The 20,155-nt window shown below is 40.8% G+C and overlaps 1 protein-coding gene across 1 annotated transcript; it reads right to left on the reverse strand.

Annotated features, from left to right (window-relative positions):
* Positions 1 to 1,263: 1,263 nt before the first annotated feature.
* On the reverse strand, positions 1,264 to 20,015 carry ift81 (intraflagellar transport 81 homolog). Its single transcript, XM_058637263.1, has 18 exons — positions 19,620 to 20,015; positions 18,552 to 18,655; positions 17,237 to 17,417; positions 17,061 to 17,150; positions 15,962 to 16,027; positions 15,545 to 15,655; positions 14,208 to 14,292; positions 13,180 to 13,343; positions 12,997 to 13,092; positions 12,317 to 12,463; positions 8,085 to 8,234; positions 7,008 to 7,136; positions 5,604 to 5,693; positions 4,713 to 4,799; positions 4,532 to 4,603; positions 3,628 to 3,713; positions 3,447 to 3,492; positions 1,264 to 2,032 (listed from the first exon to the last, which is right to left on the reverse strand). The coding sequence occupies exons 1-18, from the start codon at positions 19,761 to 19,763 to the stop codon at positions 1,850 to 1,852; spliced, it is 2,031 nt and encodes a 676-aa protein (XP_058493246.1). The 5' UTR covers positions 19,764 to 20,015; the 3' UTR covers positions 1,264 to 1,849.
* Positions 20,016 to 20,155: the final 140 nt, after the last annotated feature.

Raw genomic sequence — 20,155 nt, forward strand, 5'->3', positions numbered from 1 at the left:
GAGGTGCATGCAGGTTTATAGGCTTGAGAACGAGATGGGCCACATATGAACGTGTCAGGCAATTCACAGACAGCTACACAAGAAGAGATTCACACCAGCTAAAGAGTCAAAGACAAACCTGTAACTAGACCCACATCTGCAAAGACAACCCCTCTAGATGTGTGAGGACACCAGGTCGATGACTGTCAGCTGTTTTGCAGGACTGGCACGCAATCATCTGTTAACACATCTTAATAGGGTCCCAAGAAGCAGAAAGTGCTGTAACAATAATATCCTGGCAGTGCCCAGTTGGACACCAAGCTGCCTTTTACAATGCACACTTGATCCATTTGGCACAAGAGCCACACGTTTGGCTGTCAACAGCAGATTAGGTTTCTGTGGGAGTGATGGTGGGACCCTCAAACATCCACCAACACATTTGTTGGGAACAACACAGGGAAACTGTAGCATGGCATGTGTGGGCCAGAGTTTTCACTTCATCAGAAAAGCGAATAAAACTGATTCCACTAAATATTGAATTAGAGTAAGCCTTAACTCTAAACCATTTACCACCAATGGTACAGAGTGAACATAAAACTCACTGCTATGAATTGTGCTTTCTTTATCCTAGTAGTATTCACTGTATGTCCTATTCAGGTTTAATTAAAATGGGTTGATAAATCTTTATCACATTGAATCATTTATAGAACAGACTGCAAAGAAAGCTCACTCACCACTTCACACCAAATAAAGTGACAGGAGTGATATTCTGCTGCTGAAGCTCATCTGCTTCAAGGTTTGACATTGTCTGCAAACCCTAGCCTTGGTTGTGCACAATTTTTAAGTTTAGATGTCCAATGTCACTTAAAGGTACAATATGTAACATTTATTGGTGAAGTTGCACGTTGCAGTTGAATATCCCTGTGTGTTGGAGAACCTACGTAGCCTTCAGTTAGCATGAAAACTCAAAATATGTCCATCATGTTTGTCCATCGTTCAAAATATGGTCATGAAAGCTGACCCAGCTCCTGATATAAGCGGAGACGCTTTCATACAATGAGATGATTGTACACTTCAAAACCAACAAAGAGTATAGTTCAATTATTTTATCTTCGATCCCATCCAAATGTTATTTCTTTGCCTTTTTGAATCACTATTTAAACTCCAGCAGGCCACATGACCATGTTGCTGCCATGGGATTGGCTTACTAGATATTTGAGTGAGTGAGTGGGACAGATGAACGTAATGATGAGTATTTGACTATTTAATAGACATGAGTCAAAATGAATAGAAAATACATTTATTAAATAATACATAGAAAAGCAGAACATCTAACTATGAACGTCTTGAATGTCAAAGCCTATGTTGCTATATGGATTTACTTAAAATATACGTGTGAAATAAAATGACCGTTTTATCGACAATGTCCAAAGCAACGTTGGTCCCACTGCATTCCAAAACTGGCAAGACATTATGTCCGAGGTTGTGGTTGCGGTTGATAAGAATAGTTGACTGAGGTCAAATCGTAAGTGCTCCACTTTGTATGTTATCTTTGGACACTTTGATTGGAAGTGTATTCTTAAAGATGTGTCCAATAGGAGTCTCCAGAGGGAGAGGGAAAGACCTCCTCGTGCATGGGGTTTGTTACCGGTTTGTAGATTCAACCTTGTTATCAGCAGAAGTTACGGTAACACAAGATAAAAACACAATAGCGGAAAATGGAATCCACCAATACAGTGAACCTGCTGTCTACAGTATATATTCTATAATGTCCTCCAACAGTTTACATGCAACAAGAGAGCATTACACTGAACTCTTTGTAGTGAATGTACTGTAGGTGACCTATTGTTGACCGTGCAGTGACGCATCCTTACAACACCAGCCTATCCTCTCCTCCCTTCTGGATGACTTGACCAACAGATGCCTGGCTCTGAGCTCGTATAAAGCACTGCCTCTTGCACTCCATCAGCTGCTCCAGGTCCCGCCACATCTTCATCTGCTCCATGTTGTCGCTGTGGCTCTCCCGCACCATCTTCTGCTTCTCACGTAACTTCTGAAGTCCACAGAGGAAAAGACGGGTCAGTGTGTCGAAAGAGAAAGATTTCTCAAATAACAACCACAAGTACAATATGAGTCTGGCCACTAAGTTTAAACACCTGGGGTCAACCTTTCAAAGCAACAAGAGAGGTGAAGGAGAGAGTACAGACGGGCTGGAGTGTTAGGGCTGATGTGTGACACAAGGATCCGAGCTGAAGATGCTGAGATGTTCGTTGGGAGGGACCAGGATGGACAGATGGACAGGGACAGCTCAGGTTGAACAGTGGAAATAAAGTAAGAGAGGCAAGGTTTGATCACATGTAGAGGAGGGATAGTGATGTTAAAGATGGAGCTCCCCGGGCAGGAGGAGAAGAGGAAGACCAGAGAGAAGGTTCATGGAAGTTGTGAAGGAGGACAGTTGGTGGAACAGAAGAGGACACAAGGGAGAGGACAAGATGGACGCAGGTGATGATGGTGTGGTGACCCCTAAAGGGAGACGCCGAAAGAAAATGAAGAAGAAGACAAAGCAAAGAAATGCCTGGACTGGATGCTCATTGACAATGCTCCTGTGGAGGCTTCATTCCTCCTGTGGAGACACAATATCACTGTGATTCTGTTTAGATTTTATATTATTGTGCTATTATCTATACTTTGTTTTAGAATGTTTGTTATCTTTTTCTATACCAGTTGTCTTAATAAATAAACGGTCTTATCTACTTCCAATTATTTTTCCTGTTGTAACCTTTTTTTCTTTTTTTTAAAGTCCAGTGTGAAATAATGGGTGACACCTGATGGTGAGACTGCATATTGCAACAAACAGGAACTATTTTTGCTCACTTCTTTCCTTCCCAAGCATGCTAGAGTACTATGGTGACCAACAAGCTTCCCCTTAAAATGTCAAACACATGCTCTGGTAGATTTGTTCAAGCTACTGTAGAAACATGACAGCATCTATGAAAGCAAGACCCTTTACAGCATCGTTCACACAAACGATGGCGAGGCGAGGCATAGCCGGACAATGTAGTGGAAAAGCAGCATTATTCTAAGGCCATGAAAACTACATGGTTTTTATTTCTTCAAATAAACTGCCCAAATATTACACACGGCACCTTTAAATAAAAAAATCCTCCTGGACATAAATACAGCTGTCACACTGAAAACAAAGCCACTGGTACAACACTCTGTGTTGTTTTGTTATGTCCATGTCACATAAAATCATCATATTGAAATGAATCATTAGTGTTTCTGTTATGTTGGCTTACAGGAAAAAAAGAACCCATCTCATTTTGAAAAGGTTACGTACCAAATTCAAAACCAATTCAGAAATATGTGAAACAAAAAGGCACACTCATTATATGAATATAATTCTGTAACCCTTGGACCATTTCCATGGCATCTGCTAGGTCACCTCATGGACACATTGTATTCACCTTGCCAAGTAACTCCTGCTCTGAAATGTTCTTCATGTACACCTCCCTGTGAATGAAGCAGAAGATTATAAATCAAACACAAGGCATGACTGCAGTCTGACATGCTGATCTCACCTGCTGTGTTTAAATAAAGACACAAGATTAGGTCATAACGTGAAGAATCATGTTGATGTGTGCTCACCTGATGGTCTTCTTCCTCTCCTGTGGGTCAGAGGATACATAGGCCTTCATCTCTTCAGCCGCCCGCTGTATTTGCATCTCAATGATCTGTGGAGGACAGACAACGAGGAATCAGATTGAGAGCGATCTGATCTTCAGTGGACAGCATTAAATACGACTGTATCAAAGGATGAGTCTCCTATGACCACGTGTGATCACATCTGGCCTCACAAGTAAATAGGTGAACAAAAAATGGACGTAGTCTATTTATAGTTTAAAAAGTGAAGCCCAGGAATGATGACGCAGTGGTGGTTTGAATGTTTGAATGGTTTCTACTTCTCTTCTTCTCACTTGATTCGCAACATTAGTAAACACTGTCCTCGGGAGTTAATGGTCTAAATTTCTAGTTTCAGGTCTTCTTCAATAGAAGATTAGAATTTTGTAAATGATGTTCCAATTTAGAAAGAAATAGATGATAAATGATGGCACATCATGGCACAACACCAGTGTGACTGGCAGTAGGTGCCTGGTTGCAGGTCTATGAACTTGGTTGCAACCAGAAGACTAATTGCATTTCTATATCATGTCACGTCTGATGTGTACAGATGTGTCTGTTATCAATGTGTGTGTCTGTGTGAGGAAAAGATAAACTTTTCTCTGTAGCCTTTCCTCTCTGAAAGATAAAATAATGATGTAATTAATACAAATTGATTAGTGTAAAACTGCAGCGGTTAAGTTGATGTCAGCTGAGGAGGTGGCCTATGTTCACAGACTAATGTGTGGTTATTTTGTGTCTGTTTAACACGTACTGCATCTCGGGTGGTGGAGACTGACTCCCATGCTGCTAGATTTAAAAATAAACCCAAAAAGCTGTGATGTAATGACACAAGCGCAGACCTCTTGTTTTTCTGCTTTAAAATACATGCCTCTGACATGGCGTTAAGATGATGGTATTTGTTTTCCTCTTGCGACGTCTCCTCTCTCATTGCCTTCACCTCCTGCACAAAACAAGAATGTAGACATAAAATTACGCTGCTGTCATAAAACACAGGATAATCATATTAGATTTTTGACTTTGTTCAAACTAATGCAGGACAAAAACAATACCTGCTCCAATTTAGATCTGTTGCTCTCCAGACCAGCAGCGCAACTTTCATACTGCGCCTTCTTGTCCTCATATTCCTGGTTTAGCTCCTGTTAGAATCAGAATCAACACTGTCATACACAGGAACTGACAGACAAATGATTCCAGGGACTGAGAACTGAGATGAATATGAAGAATACACATCTTCCGCATATTTACAGCACTGTTTCACGTCAGTGGAAGCTGTACACACATAGATACAGCTGGAATTTGAGCAGTTTAACTCACAACAGGCTCTTACGAAGTCTATTTATGTCTTCCTGTTGCAGCTCTTCATTAGCAGACATTACCCAGTAAGAGTCGTTCTGGGAACACGTGTAGGAAAATGTAATCCTCTGCTTTAGCTCAGCAATGTGGGGGGGCTTTCCCATCGTGCATTTTATTTATGGACTATGTAAATTACTCTTAATGGACTCCGTGCAAGTTCCCTCTCAACAACTCAATACATTTTGGCATCTAAACATGGTCGAAATGATGAAGCTCCAACCAAGCATCAAAATAAGGAGAAAATGTTACTTCAGGGATTTTTAAACTAGCATGGTTATTTTTGCCAGTTTCTTCCTGTGTACTTAATAAAATGAATCTTTTATGTATGATTCCAAATCAGATATGAGCAGTGATTTGCAAACTGCGTCACCGTCATATGAAAGACTCGAAAGGGAATTCTCTTTTCGTCGCTGGATTGAGAGCGAGAAGGGAGACAATGCTCTTTTTCATGTCATTTGAATGTCCTCAGTCAAATATGGTCATTTAAATAGGATTGTCATTTGAGTGGGTGTCCAGTCATTTAAATAGGAAACACTATTGTTACGGTGTGAGGATTCTTTGAGATTGGGTCATATGGTGTTGCTCACCTGACACTGTTGTCTCATTGCCCTCAGTTCTTTTATAATCGGAGCTAGAGCCGACTTCTTGTCCACTATCATCGAGTTCAACTTCTTCACCTGTTCAAAAAAAAACAACAACATACAAAAAATGTCACAATAATGACAAAGTAAATTCAAAGGAACACGACCATGACACAGAGGCTCACACAATGGTTTCCTTTTTAGGACCTAACAAACACTGACCTTGTCAAGACCAGTAGTCCTCACAGAGACCAAAACCTGGTCCGAATGAGTGAGTGGTTAAGTTTAGGGCTAATATTTGAATTAGGTTCAGCATTAACTGGTTATGGTTAAGATTGGTTAAGTGTGTGGAGATAATAGAAATGACATTTATGTAATGATGTAACAATGATACTAAGTAGTCTTTTTGTAATAATGCATAAATAACTACAGAGTTAACTTAAGTTTGTATATATTTAAAGTGATGAAATATAGTGATCTACATATATCTAGAGGGAAACGTGTCATTTGGTACTTTAGCTACTAGTTTTAGTTAGTTTACTTATTTAATCCCTATGTAATCCTGGTGCCAATCCAAGCTTCAGTGTAAAGTTGTACTTTCAGATTCACCACATCAATACCAGTGCACCTGCTACAAAAGCGATCAGTAGACTCACACACCTGCATTAAAATGACAGGGTGCTGAACAAATGTGAAGGGATGAGAAATGCTGGGATTATGTTGCATGTTTACTTTGACAGGATAAAGGTAGCAGTGGTAAATTAGAGCTACAGTAAAACTAAAGATGGAGTATATCTGTTCAAAATCCTATTTCTTTTAATGACCTGCTGGCTTTCTGTGTGTTCTACTGAGAGAGAGCACAAGTGAGTCAGAGTGAGTGTGTGTGCACCCATGCATGTAAAGACACCCTCTTTCTTTATGTATGTGTGTATCCATGTTGAAATACCTGAAATACCTGCATCCCTGTTACATTATTTGACATCTTCTTTGTAGTAGTAGCAGCAGTAGTGACACATGACACATTCCAATACTGCAATACCATGAAAGTGGGATCTTTTTGCCTTTAAGGTTATCTTACGGTCACAATCTCATACCAGCCCATGCTTATGTAAAGCTATGTTTTGCACAAAGTCCCCACAGGCAATTTTCACAGCAGACAATCTGACATGTTTCATTGAGAAAAGCACAACGGTGACTGATAACACTGACAATGGCTGTGTAAGTGTGACAGTGAGCCAGCATGCATCCCGCAACTGAGGAAGCTAAATGGAACTCTAATTATTTCCACCTGTGATTTTCCTACTGTGGCCTGTCAAAATTCCCCAGCAAACACTGGGGCACTTAACAGAGACGTGATTTATTTTTTTCATTTACAACTCGGTTTGTTTTGTCAGACCACTCTTTAGTCACCATTTCAGACATGTCGTCCAGAGTGCGGCCCTTCTTTTCGTCCAGCTCGCTCTTGATGGCAGACACTCTCTCCAGTTCCTCCTGAGTGTTACTGTAGCCAGAGATTCCTTTCTCAGCTTCCACCTTTTGCTGAACAAAACAAAACACACACAGTATCTGGGAATTATTACATTGGGTAACAAAATCAAATCATATATAATTAAAAAATAGTCTACAACATCTAAATAATATGTTTGCTACTATAGCTCACCACAAACCCCCTTTTCTTGCTGGAAAATGAAATTTCTATACTGTTCACTCTTCCTGCACCAAAGTCTATAAAGTCATTTTTAGCCTACAGGACACATTTTGTAAATCGGTGTTACATAGGTACATCCTAATAAATAAAAACTTTAGTTTCCATATGTAAAAAAAAAGAAGCTGTTTTACGTTGGAAAAAACCTATTCTTTAGATATTGTTGATTCGGTGAGCCTTCAGTGGCTCAAAAGCTGTTCATGTGTAAGAATAAAAGCAGTGCAACTGTAATGGGAAGCCACATCGCCATCTGGACACGTGAGCAGCAGAAAAACCTTCCCTGCTCTAGCAAATCGTCATGTGGGATGCAGACAGAAGAGGAGAGGCAGATGCAGCCCTCCGAAATAGCAGCTCTGCCTGCGTCAGACTGCCTATCAACGCGTCAGGTGCTGGGACCGCACAGAGGTGTCAAGCTATTTCCAGGAAGCTTCTACCACTTCATTGTTAACACAAACTGCGTGAATGGGGAGATCAAGTGGGGAAAAAAAGCACTTTTGAAATGGCAGTCCAAGTGCAGGGAGGGAGGGAGGGCTGCTGGTGCTGGTGTAGGAGAGATAGAATGAAGGCTACAAGGCAGAGAGGACATTAAAAAGCACACATTTCTGTGCTTCAGATAGAAAGTTTATGTTAATGAGGAAGCTCAAATGTTCCATAATCTTCGTGTACTGTATGTAAATTGCTTATGAACTGTACTAAAGAATACTAAAGGACTTCTGTGAGTTCTTTTTTAAATGTGTTTGCCTTGTCTTACATTCAGTTACAGACAACATCCCACGAGTTACCAGTTTCTGTTGAACAGCCTCATGCCTCTGCTTGAGAATCTCCTCTGTTCGCTGCAGGACTCCATACTCCGCTTTCATCTCAGCAATTTCCTGCCGTTTCTTCTTGTACACGGTTCCTTTGCTCCGGAGTTTCACCACCAGACGTTTCAGCTTGGGAGAAAACAAAGAAAACAACCTAAAAATGACTTGATTTAGAGTAGGGGTGAAAAATGGGCTTTCTTTATATCAGCAAACCAACACTTAGAAAGCATTTAAACCTGATGTTGAGGGCAGATGTGAGCTCAACACTCACATACAACAGTGAGGTCATGTGGCTGCTTAACAAACAGATGCTTATTTAGACATCGAGGAGTTATGAAGCAAACATTAGCATTTGTTTGGACTTTTGTTTTTGGCCAGCTGACGAATGTAAGTCCAATATTAGTTTAGTCTGTACGTGCTCATCTGGCTGAAACATCTGGCTCTTTAAGTGCTAAATACTGAAAATCCATCTGAAATCAGGACAAGCGGCTCCAGTGCCTGGAAACTGAAAAGGGCAAAAGACAGAGACTCAACCATAACAAGCTCAAGGCTTTCAAACCAAAACAACGCTAAGGATGCTAAGGATTCAAACAGTTGAGAGGAAATAATGTATGAAAGTAATAATGTATTTCATACATGTCTTTTTCATGCTTTTCTCATCACTTTCCTTTTTAACCATGTACAGTATATACACCTGGGTTAATTAACGTATAGATATGAAAATATGGTGACGATATTTGTTTAATTTGCTTCATTTTCAGTAGACGAAACAAATACAAAGACAAGAGAGAACTCCATCTATTCATACAACATATACATATATATATATATATATACTAATAACTTATTTAGTGTTAATACAGCACTGCATTCTGCAAGTGCACGCAGCCCATGGCCGAGTGGAAAGGGAACTTCGCTTGCAACTGGAGGGTTGCCAGTTTGAATTCCGACAGGCCAAGGGCTGTTGTACCCCTGAGTAAGGAACCCAATCCCCATCGCTCCCCACTTATTGGGTTCATTGAATTAGACACCACATGAGGTGTGGATTGATTCAGGAAGGGTGTAAAGAAATATTTCCCTGTCAAATTCAAATGTTTCTTGACCCCGACGGTGTCCAGGAAAACTGAAAGTAACAAAAATGAATTATATTAAAATAAGTAATATAATATAAAATCAATCACAGAGGCCAATATAAGCAAATCTTTTTCCATCAAGGGAACCCAATGTTCTTGTGGCTTCTACAATGTCGCCGTCTTTCTTGGAAAGTGAATGAAAGAGAAGCATAAACGCAGTTTATACTCGTTGACGTGGTGTCCGGCACAGCTGAGATACTTATGAAAGGCCACGAGAGAAGACAAAGGGTTGAGCCAGGGGAGAGGAAGGATTAGAATGCAACAGTGACTCCAGCAGAGGGGCCTGAGGGCCACGCTATGAGCTGACATTGTCACCCGATCCTTTCAGGTTCATGGCCAGCAATGTAGAGCAAGCAGCTTCATCTGGCAGAATAAGTACTTTAAGTGGATGTTGGGTCACTCCCTGCCCTGACTGTCTGCTGGGACACAATGAAACGTCTCCACAATGAAGAGCAGCTATAAATGAACATGGACACAGGAGAACAGCCCCAGAAATCATAGAATGTGCTTCATATCCTTTGGGGATCCGGGAGGCTTGATGTGCGTATATGTGTGTGTGTGTGTGTACATTTATTCTTTGTGTATTTTGGGACATCAAGGGCAGACAAGGCTGAGAGAGGAATTAGCGCAGCAGAATAATACTACACAGTGTCCCCGGCTTTGTGTCCCCAAAGCATGTGGCCAAAGTGGACAGCAGCTCAGCCATAACACACCTGTGTCAGACATACAGTACCCACACACACACACAGGCATACAGTGGGAGCACAGATACGACTATGTGCAGGGCATGCGACAAAAAAAGGAACGCACTTTATCCGGTTACGATAAAAACATAAAGCAAATAAGCGCCCCGAAGTATGTTACTCTGATTGTGATTCATGATGCAGTCTTGTCTGATGTAAGGGTAAATTTATCCAGCGCGGCGATGCTGGCTGACAAAGTGGTTTAATATTACGGGCCAACCAATGACGAGCAGATGCAGTCATCGCTCTCACAGGGACCCTGCAGTTGGTGGGCGGCATGTGATGATACATAACCTGCAGAATGGAAAATACCTCTGATAAAGTGGATCATCTCCTCTGTGCCCGATGGCCCAAAACTAACGACGGAGGCTGACAAAACTCTCACTCCTTCAGGGTTCGTCTCAAGGGCCCTCTTTGTCAATAAAAAACGAGTTCCTCTCCTCCAATCAGTCATCCACAATAAACTGTGATAAAGTGTCATTAATGTAGAATATACAGTAGTCAGTGGTAGAAATACACTTCAGTGTCAGTACTGCTGTCACCATCCTGTAACAATGGAGATGTTGCTGCTTCTTCCGACTTAGTCAGATGATTGTTTTCCTCAAGTTGGAAACAAGTTCCTCATGGATCGTTCACTCCATCCATCATTTGCCAGAGTCAGTGAAAACCATTGTTTAGTTTTGTACTATAAACTGTCCAGAAATCACTTATAAAACGCAGCATTTAAAGTGCAGTAATAGCAGCAGTGTGTGGGGGATATACAGTTGTTCATGAGTCAGATGATCCTCCCTCTCAGTCCAAAAACATGCAGAGGCGAACTGAACATTCCATCGTAGGTGTGAGTGTAACAGTGAATAATTGTTCGTCTCCATACGTTTGCTCTGTGATGGACTGGTGACCTGCGTCCAGCATGTTCACCACGTAAGAGTCTAAATATAACACAAACTGAAGACAGGGGCAACAAATGAAATCAAATCTAGGACATCTATATCTATATTACTATCCTATATGTGAGATATGTATACTGTATATTATTATGAACTTTTTTGTGCGTCTGCACAATGAGTTGTGTTGCATACAGAGAATTTAAGAATGTGCATTAAAGAATGTTGTTATCCTTTTTTATCCAGGGGTGTTAAATATGCGGCCTGAAGACCAGAACCGGCCCACCAGAGAGTCCAATCCGGCCCGAAAGGTGAATTTGTGAAAATTTGACTTTGAGATCAAATTGCGCTGTATGTGGCCCCTGAACTAAAACAAATTTGTGAATTTGTTTTAGTCACAGTTTGCATGGCTCATTTTAATGAACAAAAATAAAAATGTTTAAAGTCTTATTTTCTTATACTGTTTTTCTTTTTCTTATTATATTTTCTATTATTTATCATATTTCTAATTCTTATTATACTGACTTCTGCACCATTATCACTACTCATCATAACTTTGACTCTCTGAGCTCTCAGACCTGAGTTGGTACGAGGGTTTTTCTAAATGATCTGTGTTTTCTAACTCTGCTCCTTTGACGTCACTGTACTATTGTCTTTCTAATAGAGATTCTTGTTTTATATAAATCTATTTTACATTTACATGTGCAGCTCAGAGGTTAGAGGTCAGAGATCTGCACAGGGTCAACACTCACCGTCCACAGAGGTTGACAGCAGACTCACAGAACAAAGGGCGGAGGAGCAGAGGCGAGAAAGTGCTCATAATTTCACTGTGTGTCAAACAGCAGGCAATAAAGACTCTCAGCAGTCGCTGTAAGCTTCATGTTTGCATAGAAAAAAGAAGTGATTGCCCAATGGGTTACATCTTATATGTAATAATATTGTCACTCAGGTTCAGTCAGGTTCATCAACGTGACAGCTCACATTGGACCGTGCCACGTGTCTGAAAGCGCGAGTACATCCTCATCATGGGATATAAATAAAGACAAAGGTTTTTAGGCCCCATGTCTGTTTAATGTGTGCAGCTGACTCGAATGAAGAGACAGATTACACGAAAGATTGGGGAAAAGGCTAACTTTGGGGCACTTTGTCCAGTCCACTTCCTGGTTCTGGATATTCTCTCTGTTGTGTTCTATTTATGGCTCTGCACAGGAATGTGAGGGAGAGCAGGGAAAAGGGATAAGTAACATTAGACAGTGAGCCTGTGTTTGGATAAGAACAGAAATAGCCTCTTGTGTTTTGTGAGGTTTGCAGATCTGCTCGTGTGCACTAAGATAATGCAGGTGATGTTAGTGGTTACCGAGCAACAACATCTACTGTTTATGTCAAGAAAATACAATAACACCACAGCTGTGAGGAACCCCTAAGTTAGTTGCTATTCACTGACTGTGTACCTCATCGCCCCGGATCACCTCTTCCCCATCTGAGGTTTGTGCATGGCTGCTCCTCTGCCTCAGCTCCCTCTCTGCTGCGGCCAGTTCCTCCCTCGCTTGCTGAAGCTCCTCTGCCTTTGACTCCTTCCTGCGAATGATGATGGAAGCCTGCAAGAGTCAGGTTGCATTAGAAACACAAATGTGACCTTTTTTTTTTTCACAGTCAGGTTCTCTGACTGTCTCCATGACACAAGGACTCACACCATGGCACTTTTAGCAGTTTGACATCTGTTTACATCTGAATGAAGAGGAACAGGAAAAGTTGTTCTTTCTCACATCTAAGGTCCAGTGTGTAACTTTTAGGAGGGTTCAATGATGTGTAGGTGAAATTCCAAGATTGAAATGCACTGGAATAAATACAGAGAATGACCTTGTGTATAACTGCTTTTATTTGGAGGTTTTCCTTGGAACTAAACACTGCACAGATGACAGTAACAGGAGGAACTTTTCCAGCCTATAAAAAGCCCTCCTTCATGAGAAGATGGGGAAGAAAAGTGACCTATGCTCTATCATCCCTGCCTTGTTAACGAACAAATAAATAATCTGCTACATCACATCACATCACATCCCATGCAGCGTTTTCTGTAACATAAACAAAGCCGCTGGTGAGTGACTGAACAGAAACTGTGTTAAGTCAATACCTGTTGCCTGTAAAGGGTCAGCTTGTCGTCCATGGGGTCATTTCTCATCATCCTCTTCTCAATCAGATGGTTTATCTGAGAATCCACTTGTTTAATCTGTTCCAGAGGACAGCACGAGACTCAGAGACCAACGCATCAAACTTTTGCCAACATGGATTAAAACACCACATTGTTTTTTCTGACCTTGTTCTCCATCTCGTGCAGGTCGGCCTGACCCATGGCTGGCTCTGACACCACCTTCTGAAGATACTGCACCGTGCGCCTCATACTCTCCAGCTCTTTGGGCAGTTTCTCAGAGACCATATACGAGTTGATCTTGATCTCCATTTCAAGCCTCTTCATTAAACCTGAACGAGACACAGCATTTCATGGAGAATGTTAATCAGTGATAATATACATGTAGTGATATTAAAGCAGCAGCGTTTTTATTATTCTGCCTCTGGTTGTGTAACATTATTTGAATGCTGCTTCCTTCATCTGAAAACATACAATACTATCAGACCAGACTGAGGGAGTGTTTGTGTGTATACAGCAGCAGTGGGACATTAAATATGTATCCCGTCAAACTGTGGAACTACTGGGTTTTTTGGTAGAATTTGCTTCAAAAGACCTTTGGTGGGAACTTTTTTTGTGTTTTGTGTTTGTAGTCCTGTGTTGACATAAAACAAATCACTTCCTGTGTGCAGTGCTGGAATGTCACCGGATGACACGAGATCTAAATACTGCTTTGCTGAGAAACACAAAGAGAGTGACGTGGAGCTGATAGGCTTAGTCAGTGTAGTGTGAACTCACTTCATAATGGTTTAAAGTTAGAGTTGCGGCTTTGAAAACGTCTTTGATTGATTTCATTGTTAAACAGAAAGTAGTGATGAAGGGCAGCTGCATGCAGAGCACTTATTTGGGCCCTCAAGGGGAGTAATGGTGATAAGTGACTAATAATGCGGCTGCACTTCCGTCTGCATTGTACAGGTCATTTTAGAAGCTGTAAATGTGCAAATCTCTCCTGCGGCTAAAGAGCCTGATACCAGAGGAGAGCAGACAACTTCAACATTCTAAGCTATATTATAGCACTTCAAAGATCAAAATAATTAGAGGGTCTCAACACAGGAAAGCCTATTAGCCGAGAGAGCTCCCAAATCTCCGCTGTGTCCTTGAACATCCCATCCAGCTGCGTTGTGCAGAGGCAGCAGCAGCACGTGGGTACTACTCACTCTCTGGATTGGCATCTGCTGCCGCCTGCTGCAAATCCTTCAACTGCTGCTGTGATCTTTGCAGCCTCTGCTCGGCCTGGAACAGCTGCACACACACAAAACAAGATTACTAACACAGGTAATGTTGTAAAACTACATTAAACATAAAGGATGCAGCTAAGGACGACTTTCATGAGTGCTCAGTTATAATTTACTGTTCTCTCTTTTTTTAAAGTTATAATCACCAATAACTTTCTAAGAAGCCACAAATCAATTCTCTCAATCCATTCAAATATTTATGAGTAGGGTTCATTATAAATTATATTACATTCATGTGCACGTTATTCAATTGATTAAACAACCGGACACCTGTGTGACCAACAGTCTAAAAAACACTCTTTGGGTCCCCCAAATAGATTAGCAGAATGTTCAGCAGGTAGTCAAGGTCATCAAGTTTTAATTAATTTACCAAACATCTCTTGGAAAATGATTCACTACATTATGCACAGATATATTTCATGGTTTGTGTCACAATAATCTTTAAAAAAGTAGGTTCCTGTGTAAAACGCTTGGGAAACACTGATCTAAAGGATTTGTTGGCAAATGGTTTACTGCCTTTATATCAAATATGATCCATTCTATACCACTTTATCTACCACATGAGGGTCACGGGGCTGCTGGTGCCAATCCCAGCTGACGGGTCACCAGTCCGTCGGGAAACATAGTGTCCAATTAACCTCCTACCTTGGACGGTAGGAGAAAAACTGGAGAACCAACGCACACATGAGGAGAACATGCAAACTTGTTCTGACCGGGTCACAAACCCAGGTCTTTTTTGCTGCAAAGGCAACAGTACTAACCACTAAGCCCCTGTGTGATCCTTCTAACAGAGATACAATAGTTAACTGTATTGTTACAATGTATCGTCTTTTAGATTTTCCCACCCAAGTTGTTGTGTATCTGCTCCTGGTCTCTTTCTTCTGTCTCTACCTCATCTCCCTCTTGTCCTCTCTCTCCCCCCTTTCTGTCCCCCAACTCTCCTCTGTCCCCCATTTTTTCCATTCACCCCAACCGGTCGAGGCAGATGCTGCACATCTTTGAGTCTGGTTCTTTTAGAGTTTTTTCTCTCCACTGATGCCTAGTGTTTGCTCATTGTGTGAATTGTGGGGATTCTCTGCTCTCTGTACTGTTGTCTATGTACACAGACCTGAGATAACGTATGTTGTGAAATGCCACCTCTTAAAAAAAAGTGAGAAAAAACGCTTTCTTTTCAATCCTGCTAAGTGATAACTTTGTAAAACAAACCCAAGAGGAGAACAAATGTGTTTTGTGAACCACAATTTATCACAAGCATTTACTTGGTTCTTCTGCTCTTGCTTCTGGTGAGTCAGTGCCTCCTCTCTCTCGCTTTCCACTCGCAGCTGTCTGGCCTGGTCCAGCATCCGCTGATGGTTGGACACTGACTCCACCTGGAGGAGAGACACGGTAATAAGATGGTGTCCAGTGTCGTGCATATGAACACAGTCAGCAGAAATACCAAAGCACCTCGAACAGAGTCAGGTTTCACCTTCTTGGCATTGCCAGTAAACAGGAACCTATAAATTAACACCTCATTACGACATGACACAGTCTTGTTAAGAATGACTTTCAACCTGTCAGGTCTATTAGAAGAGCTTGTAATGTATGTCTGAGGTCATGTTTTCATTCCTCTGTGAATCCTAAAGACTTCCAAGCATGGCAAGAGTGAAAGGACCTCCAAGAACAATCACGCTTACCCTCTTCTTCAGCCTCTCCACTCGTTTGATGAGTTGATCTTTCTCCTCCTCCATCGCACTAATGTCCTGGGGGTTGTTTTTTTTTAAAAAAAAGAGACAATTTTAGCAATTCATCATGGTTGAAATACTATAGAAACATTACATCATCATCGCCGTTAGAAACTGGTTTGCTCTGTAAAAAACATTGGATTGTGAAGCACCATGCTCCCCCACTGTTGTGCTCCTGAAGGATTTTTCATCGTATCAAAAGTGTTTATTTTTACACAGCGACAAAGAAATGTTGACATTCCAGTGGACACCTCCACATTCAGTGGCTTAATATATATATTTTGATATAGTTGGAGCTTTCAGTGGTTAGAATACATGCTGCTAAATAAAGCACTCTCTTGTAAAGTCACTGTATCAACTGCTGTTTCACTTATGATTGCTTTCTCTATTGTTTCTGTTAAAAACAAAACAAACCAATTATTATTTTTCATTATCAAGTTATCTTTTGATTATAGTCCTTATAATCAAAAATAATCATATAACCATAAACGTCAAGAAAAGGTTGGTGTTTCACAGAAGGAGAGGAGAGGATTACAATGAAAATATGATGAACAATATGACGGCCTGTGCGGTGTAGAAGCTGATTCTGATTCCATGGATGCAAGCTGCAGCTCAACCCCATAGAAGAAGAAGAAGAAGAAGAAGATGAAAAGAATGAAGAATAACAAGAAAGAAAAATAAGTGTAAGAGGAAGGTGGTGGTGTAACCGGAGAAGAGGAAAAAGAGCATATTGATTTGAAAAAGAGAAGAATGCAGTAATGCAACATCACTGACTCCAACTCCCATAAAATACCAAGAACAAGTGTCAGAAGAAAAGACCGTCACAGTTTCCCAACATCCAAGTTGACATATGAAGATTATTAGTTTGTTTGACAGTAGTGTAAAACCCAGATGTATAGTATAACATCCTTAAAGACAAAGCAAAAAGTTCAATGTTTAAAGACATATTCAGGTAGTTGCATTTCATTTTGTGATGTGAAAGTTTGCCCATTTTATGCAAAGAAAAATCAGTGTCATGAAATTAAAAACATTATGGACTGGTTTTCATTACCCTTCGGATTTCTGCTGCGGAGAACCCTGAAGTCCTCAGCTGTTCACACTCCTTGTGATATGTCTTAAATGCTTCCACCAGCTCTTCATACTGTAATCACATTAACATTAAGTCTCTTCTGACTTGGAGGTAATTAGCAGTTCCATCCACATACAACACAGCAGATATTGACTCACCTGATGACAGGTGTCATTGATGACATCGTCCTGCAGAAACTCTGCCGGCACCTCCAGTCTGACGAGAAAGCGGGCCAGGTAAGCCCTCTTCTTCAGTTCGGGAACCCTCTGCAGCAGCCAGTGCAGGATCGGGTGGACCACAGGTTTGCTGCCAGTCACCAGACCCTGTCTGAAGGCGCTTCTGTAAGACACCACAAGAGACACAGTGTGTGATGAAAATATTCTACTTCACTAATTTACTCTTGTGTGGGTTCTCTCCAGGTTCTCTGGTTTCCTCCCACAGTCCAAAAACATGCAATATGGGGATTAGGTAAATTGGACAGTCTAAATTGAGCGTGAGTGTGAGAGTGAATGATTGTTTGTCTCTATCTGTGTCCCTGTGATGAACTGGCGATCTGTCCAGGGTGTGACCCCGCCTATCAGGGTGTGAGCCCGCCTATCAGGGTGTGAGCCCGCCTATCAGGGTGTGAGCCCGCCTTTCGCCCTGTGTCAGCTGAGATTGGCACAGCAACCCCCATGACCCTCATGAGGAGGATTAAGTGGTAGAAAATGGATGGATGGCCGAAATAAGATGATCGGGTCCCACACCTTGGTTGACATGAAATTCAAGGAATTTTCAAGGACTTTCCAGGGCCAACTCCCTTAAGATGGGAGGGCAACTTGTAAGAGCCACCTCACCCACGGCATCCACTTTTATTTATTTGCAGCACACAAGTGAATCTTGGAATTTCCATTTCCCAGACATCACGTCATGATTTGCTCTCTCTTTGCTTAACTTTACTCGCTCATTGTTCTGCATGGAACAGTGTCCACAACACCGTGAGTAATTATGACTCGTCGTTTTTCCTGCGTAGGCCTAGTCTACATACATGAAACAGTAGGTTGTGTCGTAACAAACAAGGGAGACATTTACCTAAATATCAACTTCACTTCTTTGTGGGTGCAGCTCAGCTGATTCACTCAACACACAAACGTCAGAATCCAAAATTCTTCCTTGTATTTTGAATTGTGAAATAAAAATAATGCTAAAGTATGAAACTATGGAAAGTCTTGACCTTTCTATAAAAAGCTAATTGAATACAGTGTAGGTCAAAGGTCAAAGGTCCAGTGGCTTCTGACCTATTTCTGCTAGTGCTTACTCTTTTATCTCAATCAAATGCATTATTTTGAATGGTCAATATTCCTTTTTGTACATCAAATGGCTACAACTGTCTTTCTTGCACGAAACTCAAGCACTTTCCATGACCCATGTCTATTTAGGGAGATTTTCAAAAACTAATTCACAAACTTTCCAGCATCAGCTGCAGTTACTTACACGTCAGAAAGATTGCCAGGAGGTAAGTACTTCAGCATCCCCAGCAGAGCACATATTCTCTTCACTGTCTGTTCAGGCATTTCTTCTCTTATATCGAGGGATTGCTAAACAACAAGGACAGCAGTAAATGACACCATATTTCACACGTTTGTTCATGAGCAACTCACGTCATACGTTAACTAACTTTCTTTCTTACTGCTACGTTTATTGACATTGATGTTTCAAACACAAAAATAAAATAATCTATTATATTTCAAACATTCTGAACTGATTTATAAACCCACTCCTTTGTTCATAATCTCAGCATTCTTAAAATGCTGTTCATGTCTATGATAAACCAAAAGACAGTGACCTTAACTATCCTATATGCAAAGTGTTTTGTATTCTCAAGTAAGGCTGCAATAATGAACTGATTACTAATTGAATTGCCAAGTATTTTGATTGAGTGTTTTTCTTTTAATAATTAAAACCCAGTTCTCTGATTGTTCTTGGTTTTTTTTGTTTTTTTAAATGTGACTATTTTCTGTAGTTTCTTTGCTCTGTATAACCAAGAAATAATTAAAACTGAACAAGTTTGAGAACATCATCACTTTATGGACTAAACAACTCATTGATTAATTGATTATGAAAATAATGGTTAGTTGCAGCCCAATTCACAAGCAAAAAATCTCTAATTCCCAGCAAACTTTTTATTTATAGTTTATAAATCTAGTTTCTTCTATGAATTGTATTGCCATTAATAAATTATATTAATACATAATTAAACCTACTAGATAACGAATGTATTATACATGTGCACATCTACAATACCCTGTATGTCTATTTTTTACATTGTTAATTTGCTCATTTGCTTTTTTTAATGAATAATAATTAAAACTTTTAAAGATATTCACATATCTTGTTCCATAGAAACTCACGTGTCACTTTATTAGGTACACCAGCTGTTCATCCCAGTACAAGCAAAGGTGTAACTAATAAAGTGTTGTGTTATTGCAGTTATATTAGACGTGCTCGATAGAACATTGACATCATTGCAGTGGCTGAAGCTAACGTGAGCAGCTCGTTTACCTTTGGATCTATTTCAGCCAGAACATCGTTTAAAATCTGCAGCAGCTGCATCGGCTCCAGACAGTCGAACGTGATGAGGTTGAAGTTTTTCTTGAACGGGTCTTTGTTGAGTTGCTCGACGATGAATTTCAGCTGCTCACTCATGTTGCAAAATCCTCCCCCTGTCCTTCACTAGATTACCGAGCTAACGCAGAGTTAGCTTCCTGTCGACGGCTAACCTACTTTGCCAGTCCCTACAGAAAACGCCCTCAGTTTACCAGCTTACTTCTGTTCGTGGAAACAATAATTTTCAAATGTGTACGATACAAATAAAAACATTTGCTCCGTCGTCACATGAATCTTTAAGTTGCCCACAGAGTTTGTTGTCGACAGCCCCATGGAAACCCCGAGGTCGTCGCTGATTGGTTACTACAGGAAGTGTTTCAGGAAATGCGTTCACGGGTGTTTCGTTGCGCAAAATATGCGCAAATGGCCTGATCACTTTCCAGCACACGCCGTCACTGTAAAGGGAGCAAAATTGCACATAAATAATACAA

This window comes from Solea solea, chromosome 8, assembly GCF_958295425.1.
Source record: "Solea solea chromosome 8, fSolSol10.1, whole genome shotgun sequence".
Classification (NCBI taxonomy): Eukaryota; Metazoa; Chordata; class Actinopteri; order Pleuronectiformes; family Soleidae; genus Solea; species Solea solea.

Excerpts from the sequence above, each read along its gene's own strand:
- ift81 (XM_058637263.1), bottom strand. The coding sequence starts at position 19,763 with ATGAGTGAGCAGCTGAAATTCATCGTCGAGCAACTCAACAAAGACCCG. Across the intron at positions 17,151-17,236 it reads TCAATGACACCTGTCATCAG|TATGAAGAGCTGGTGGAAGC; the intron begins GTGAGTCAATAT and ends ATGTGATTACAG. Across the intron at positions 4,604-4,712 it reads ACAGATCTAAATTGGAGCAG|GAGGTGAAGGCAATGAGAGA; the intron begins GTATTGTTTTTG and ends TGTTTTGTGCAG.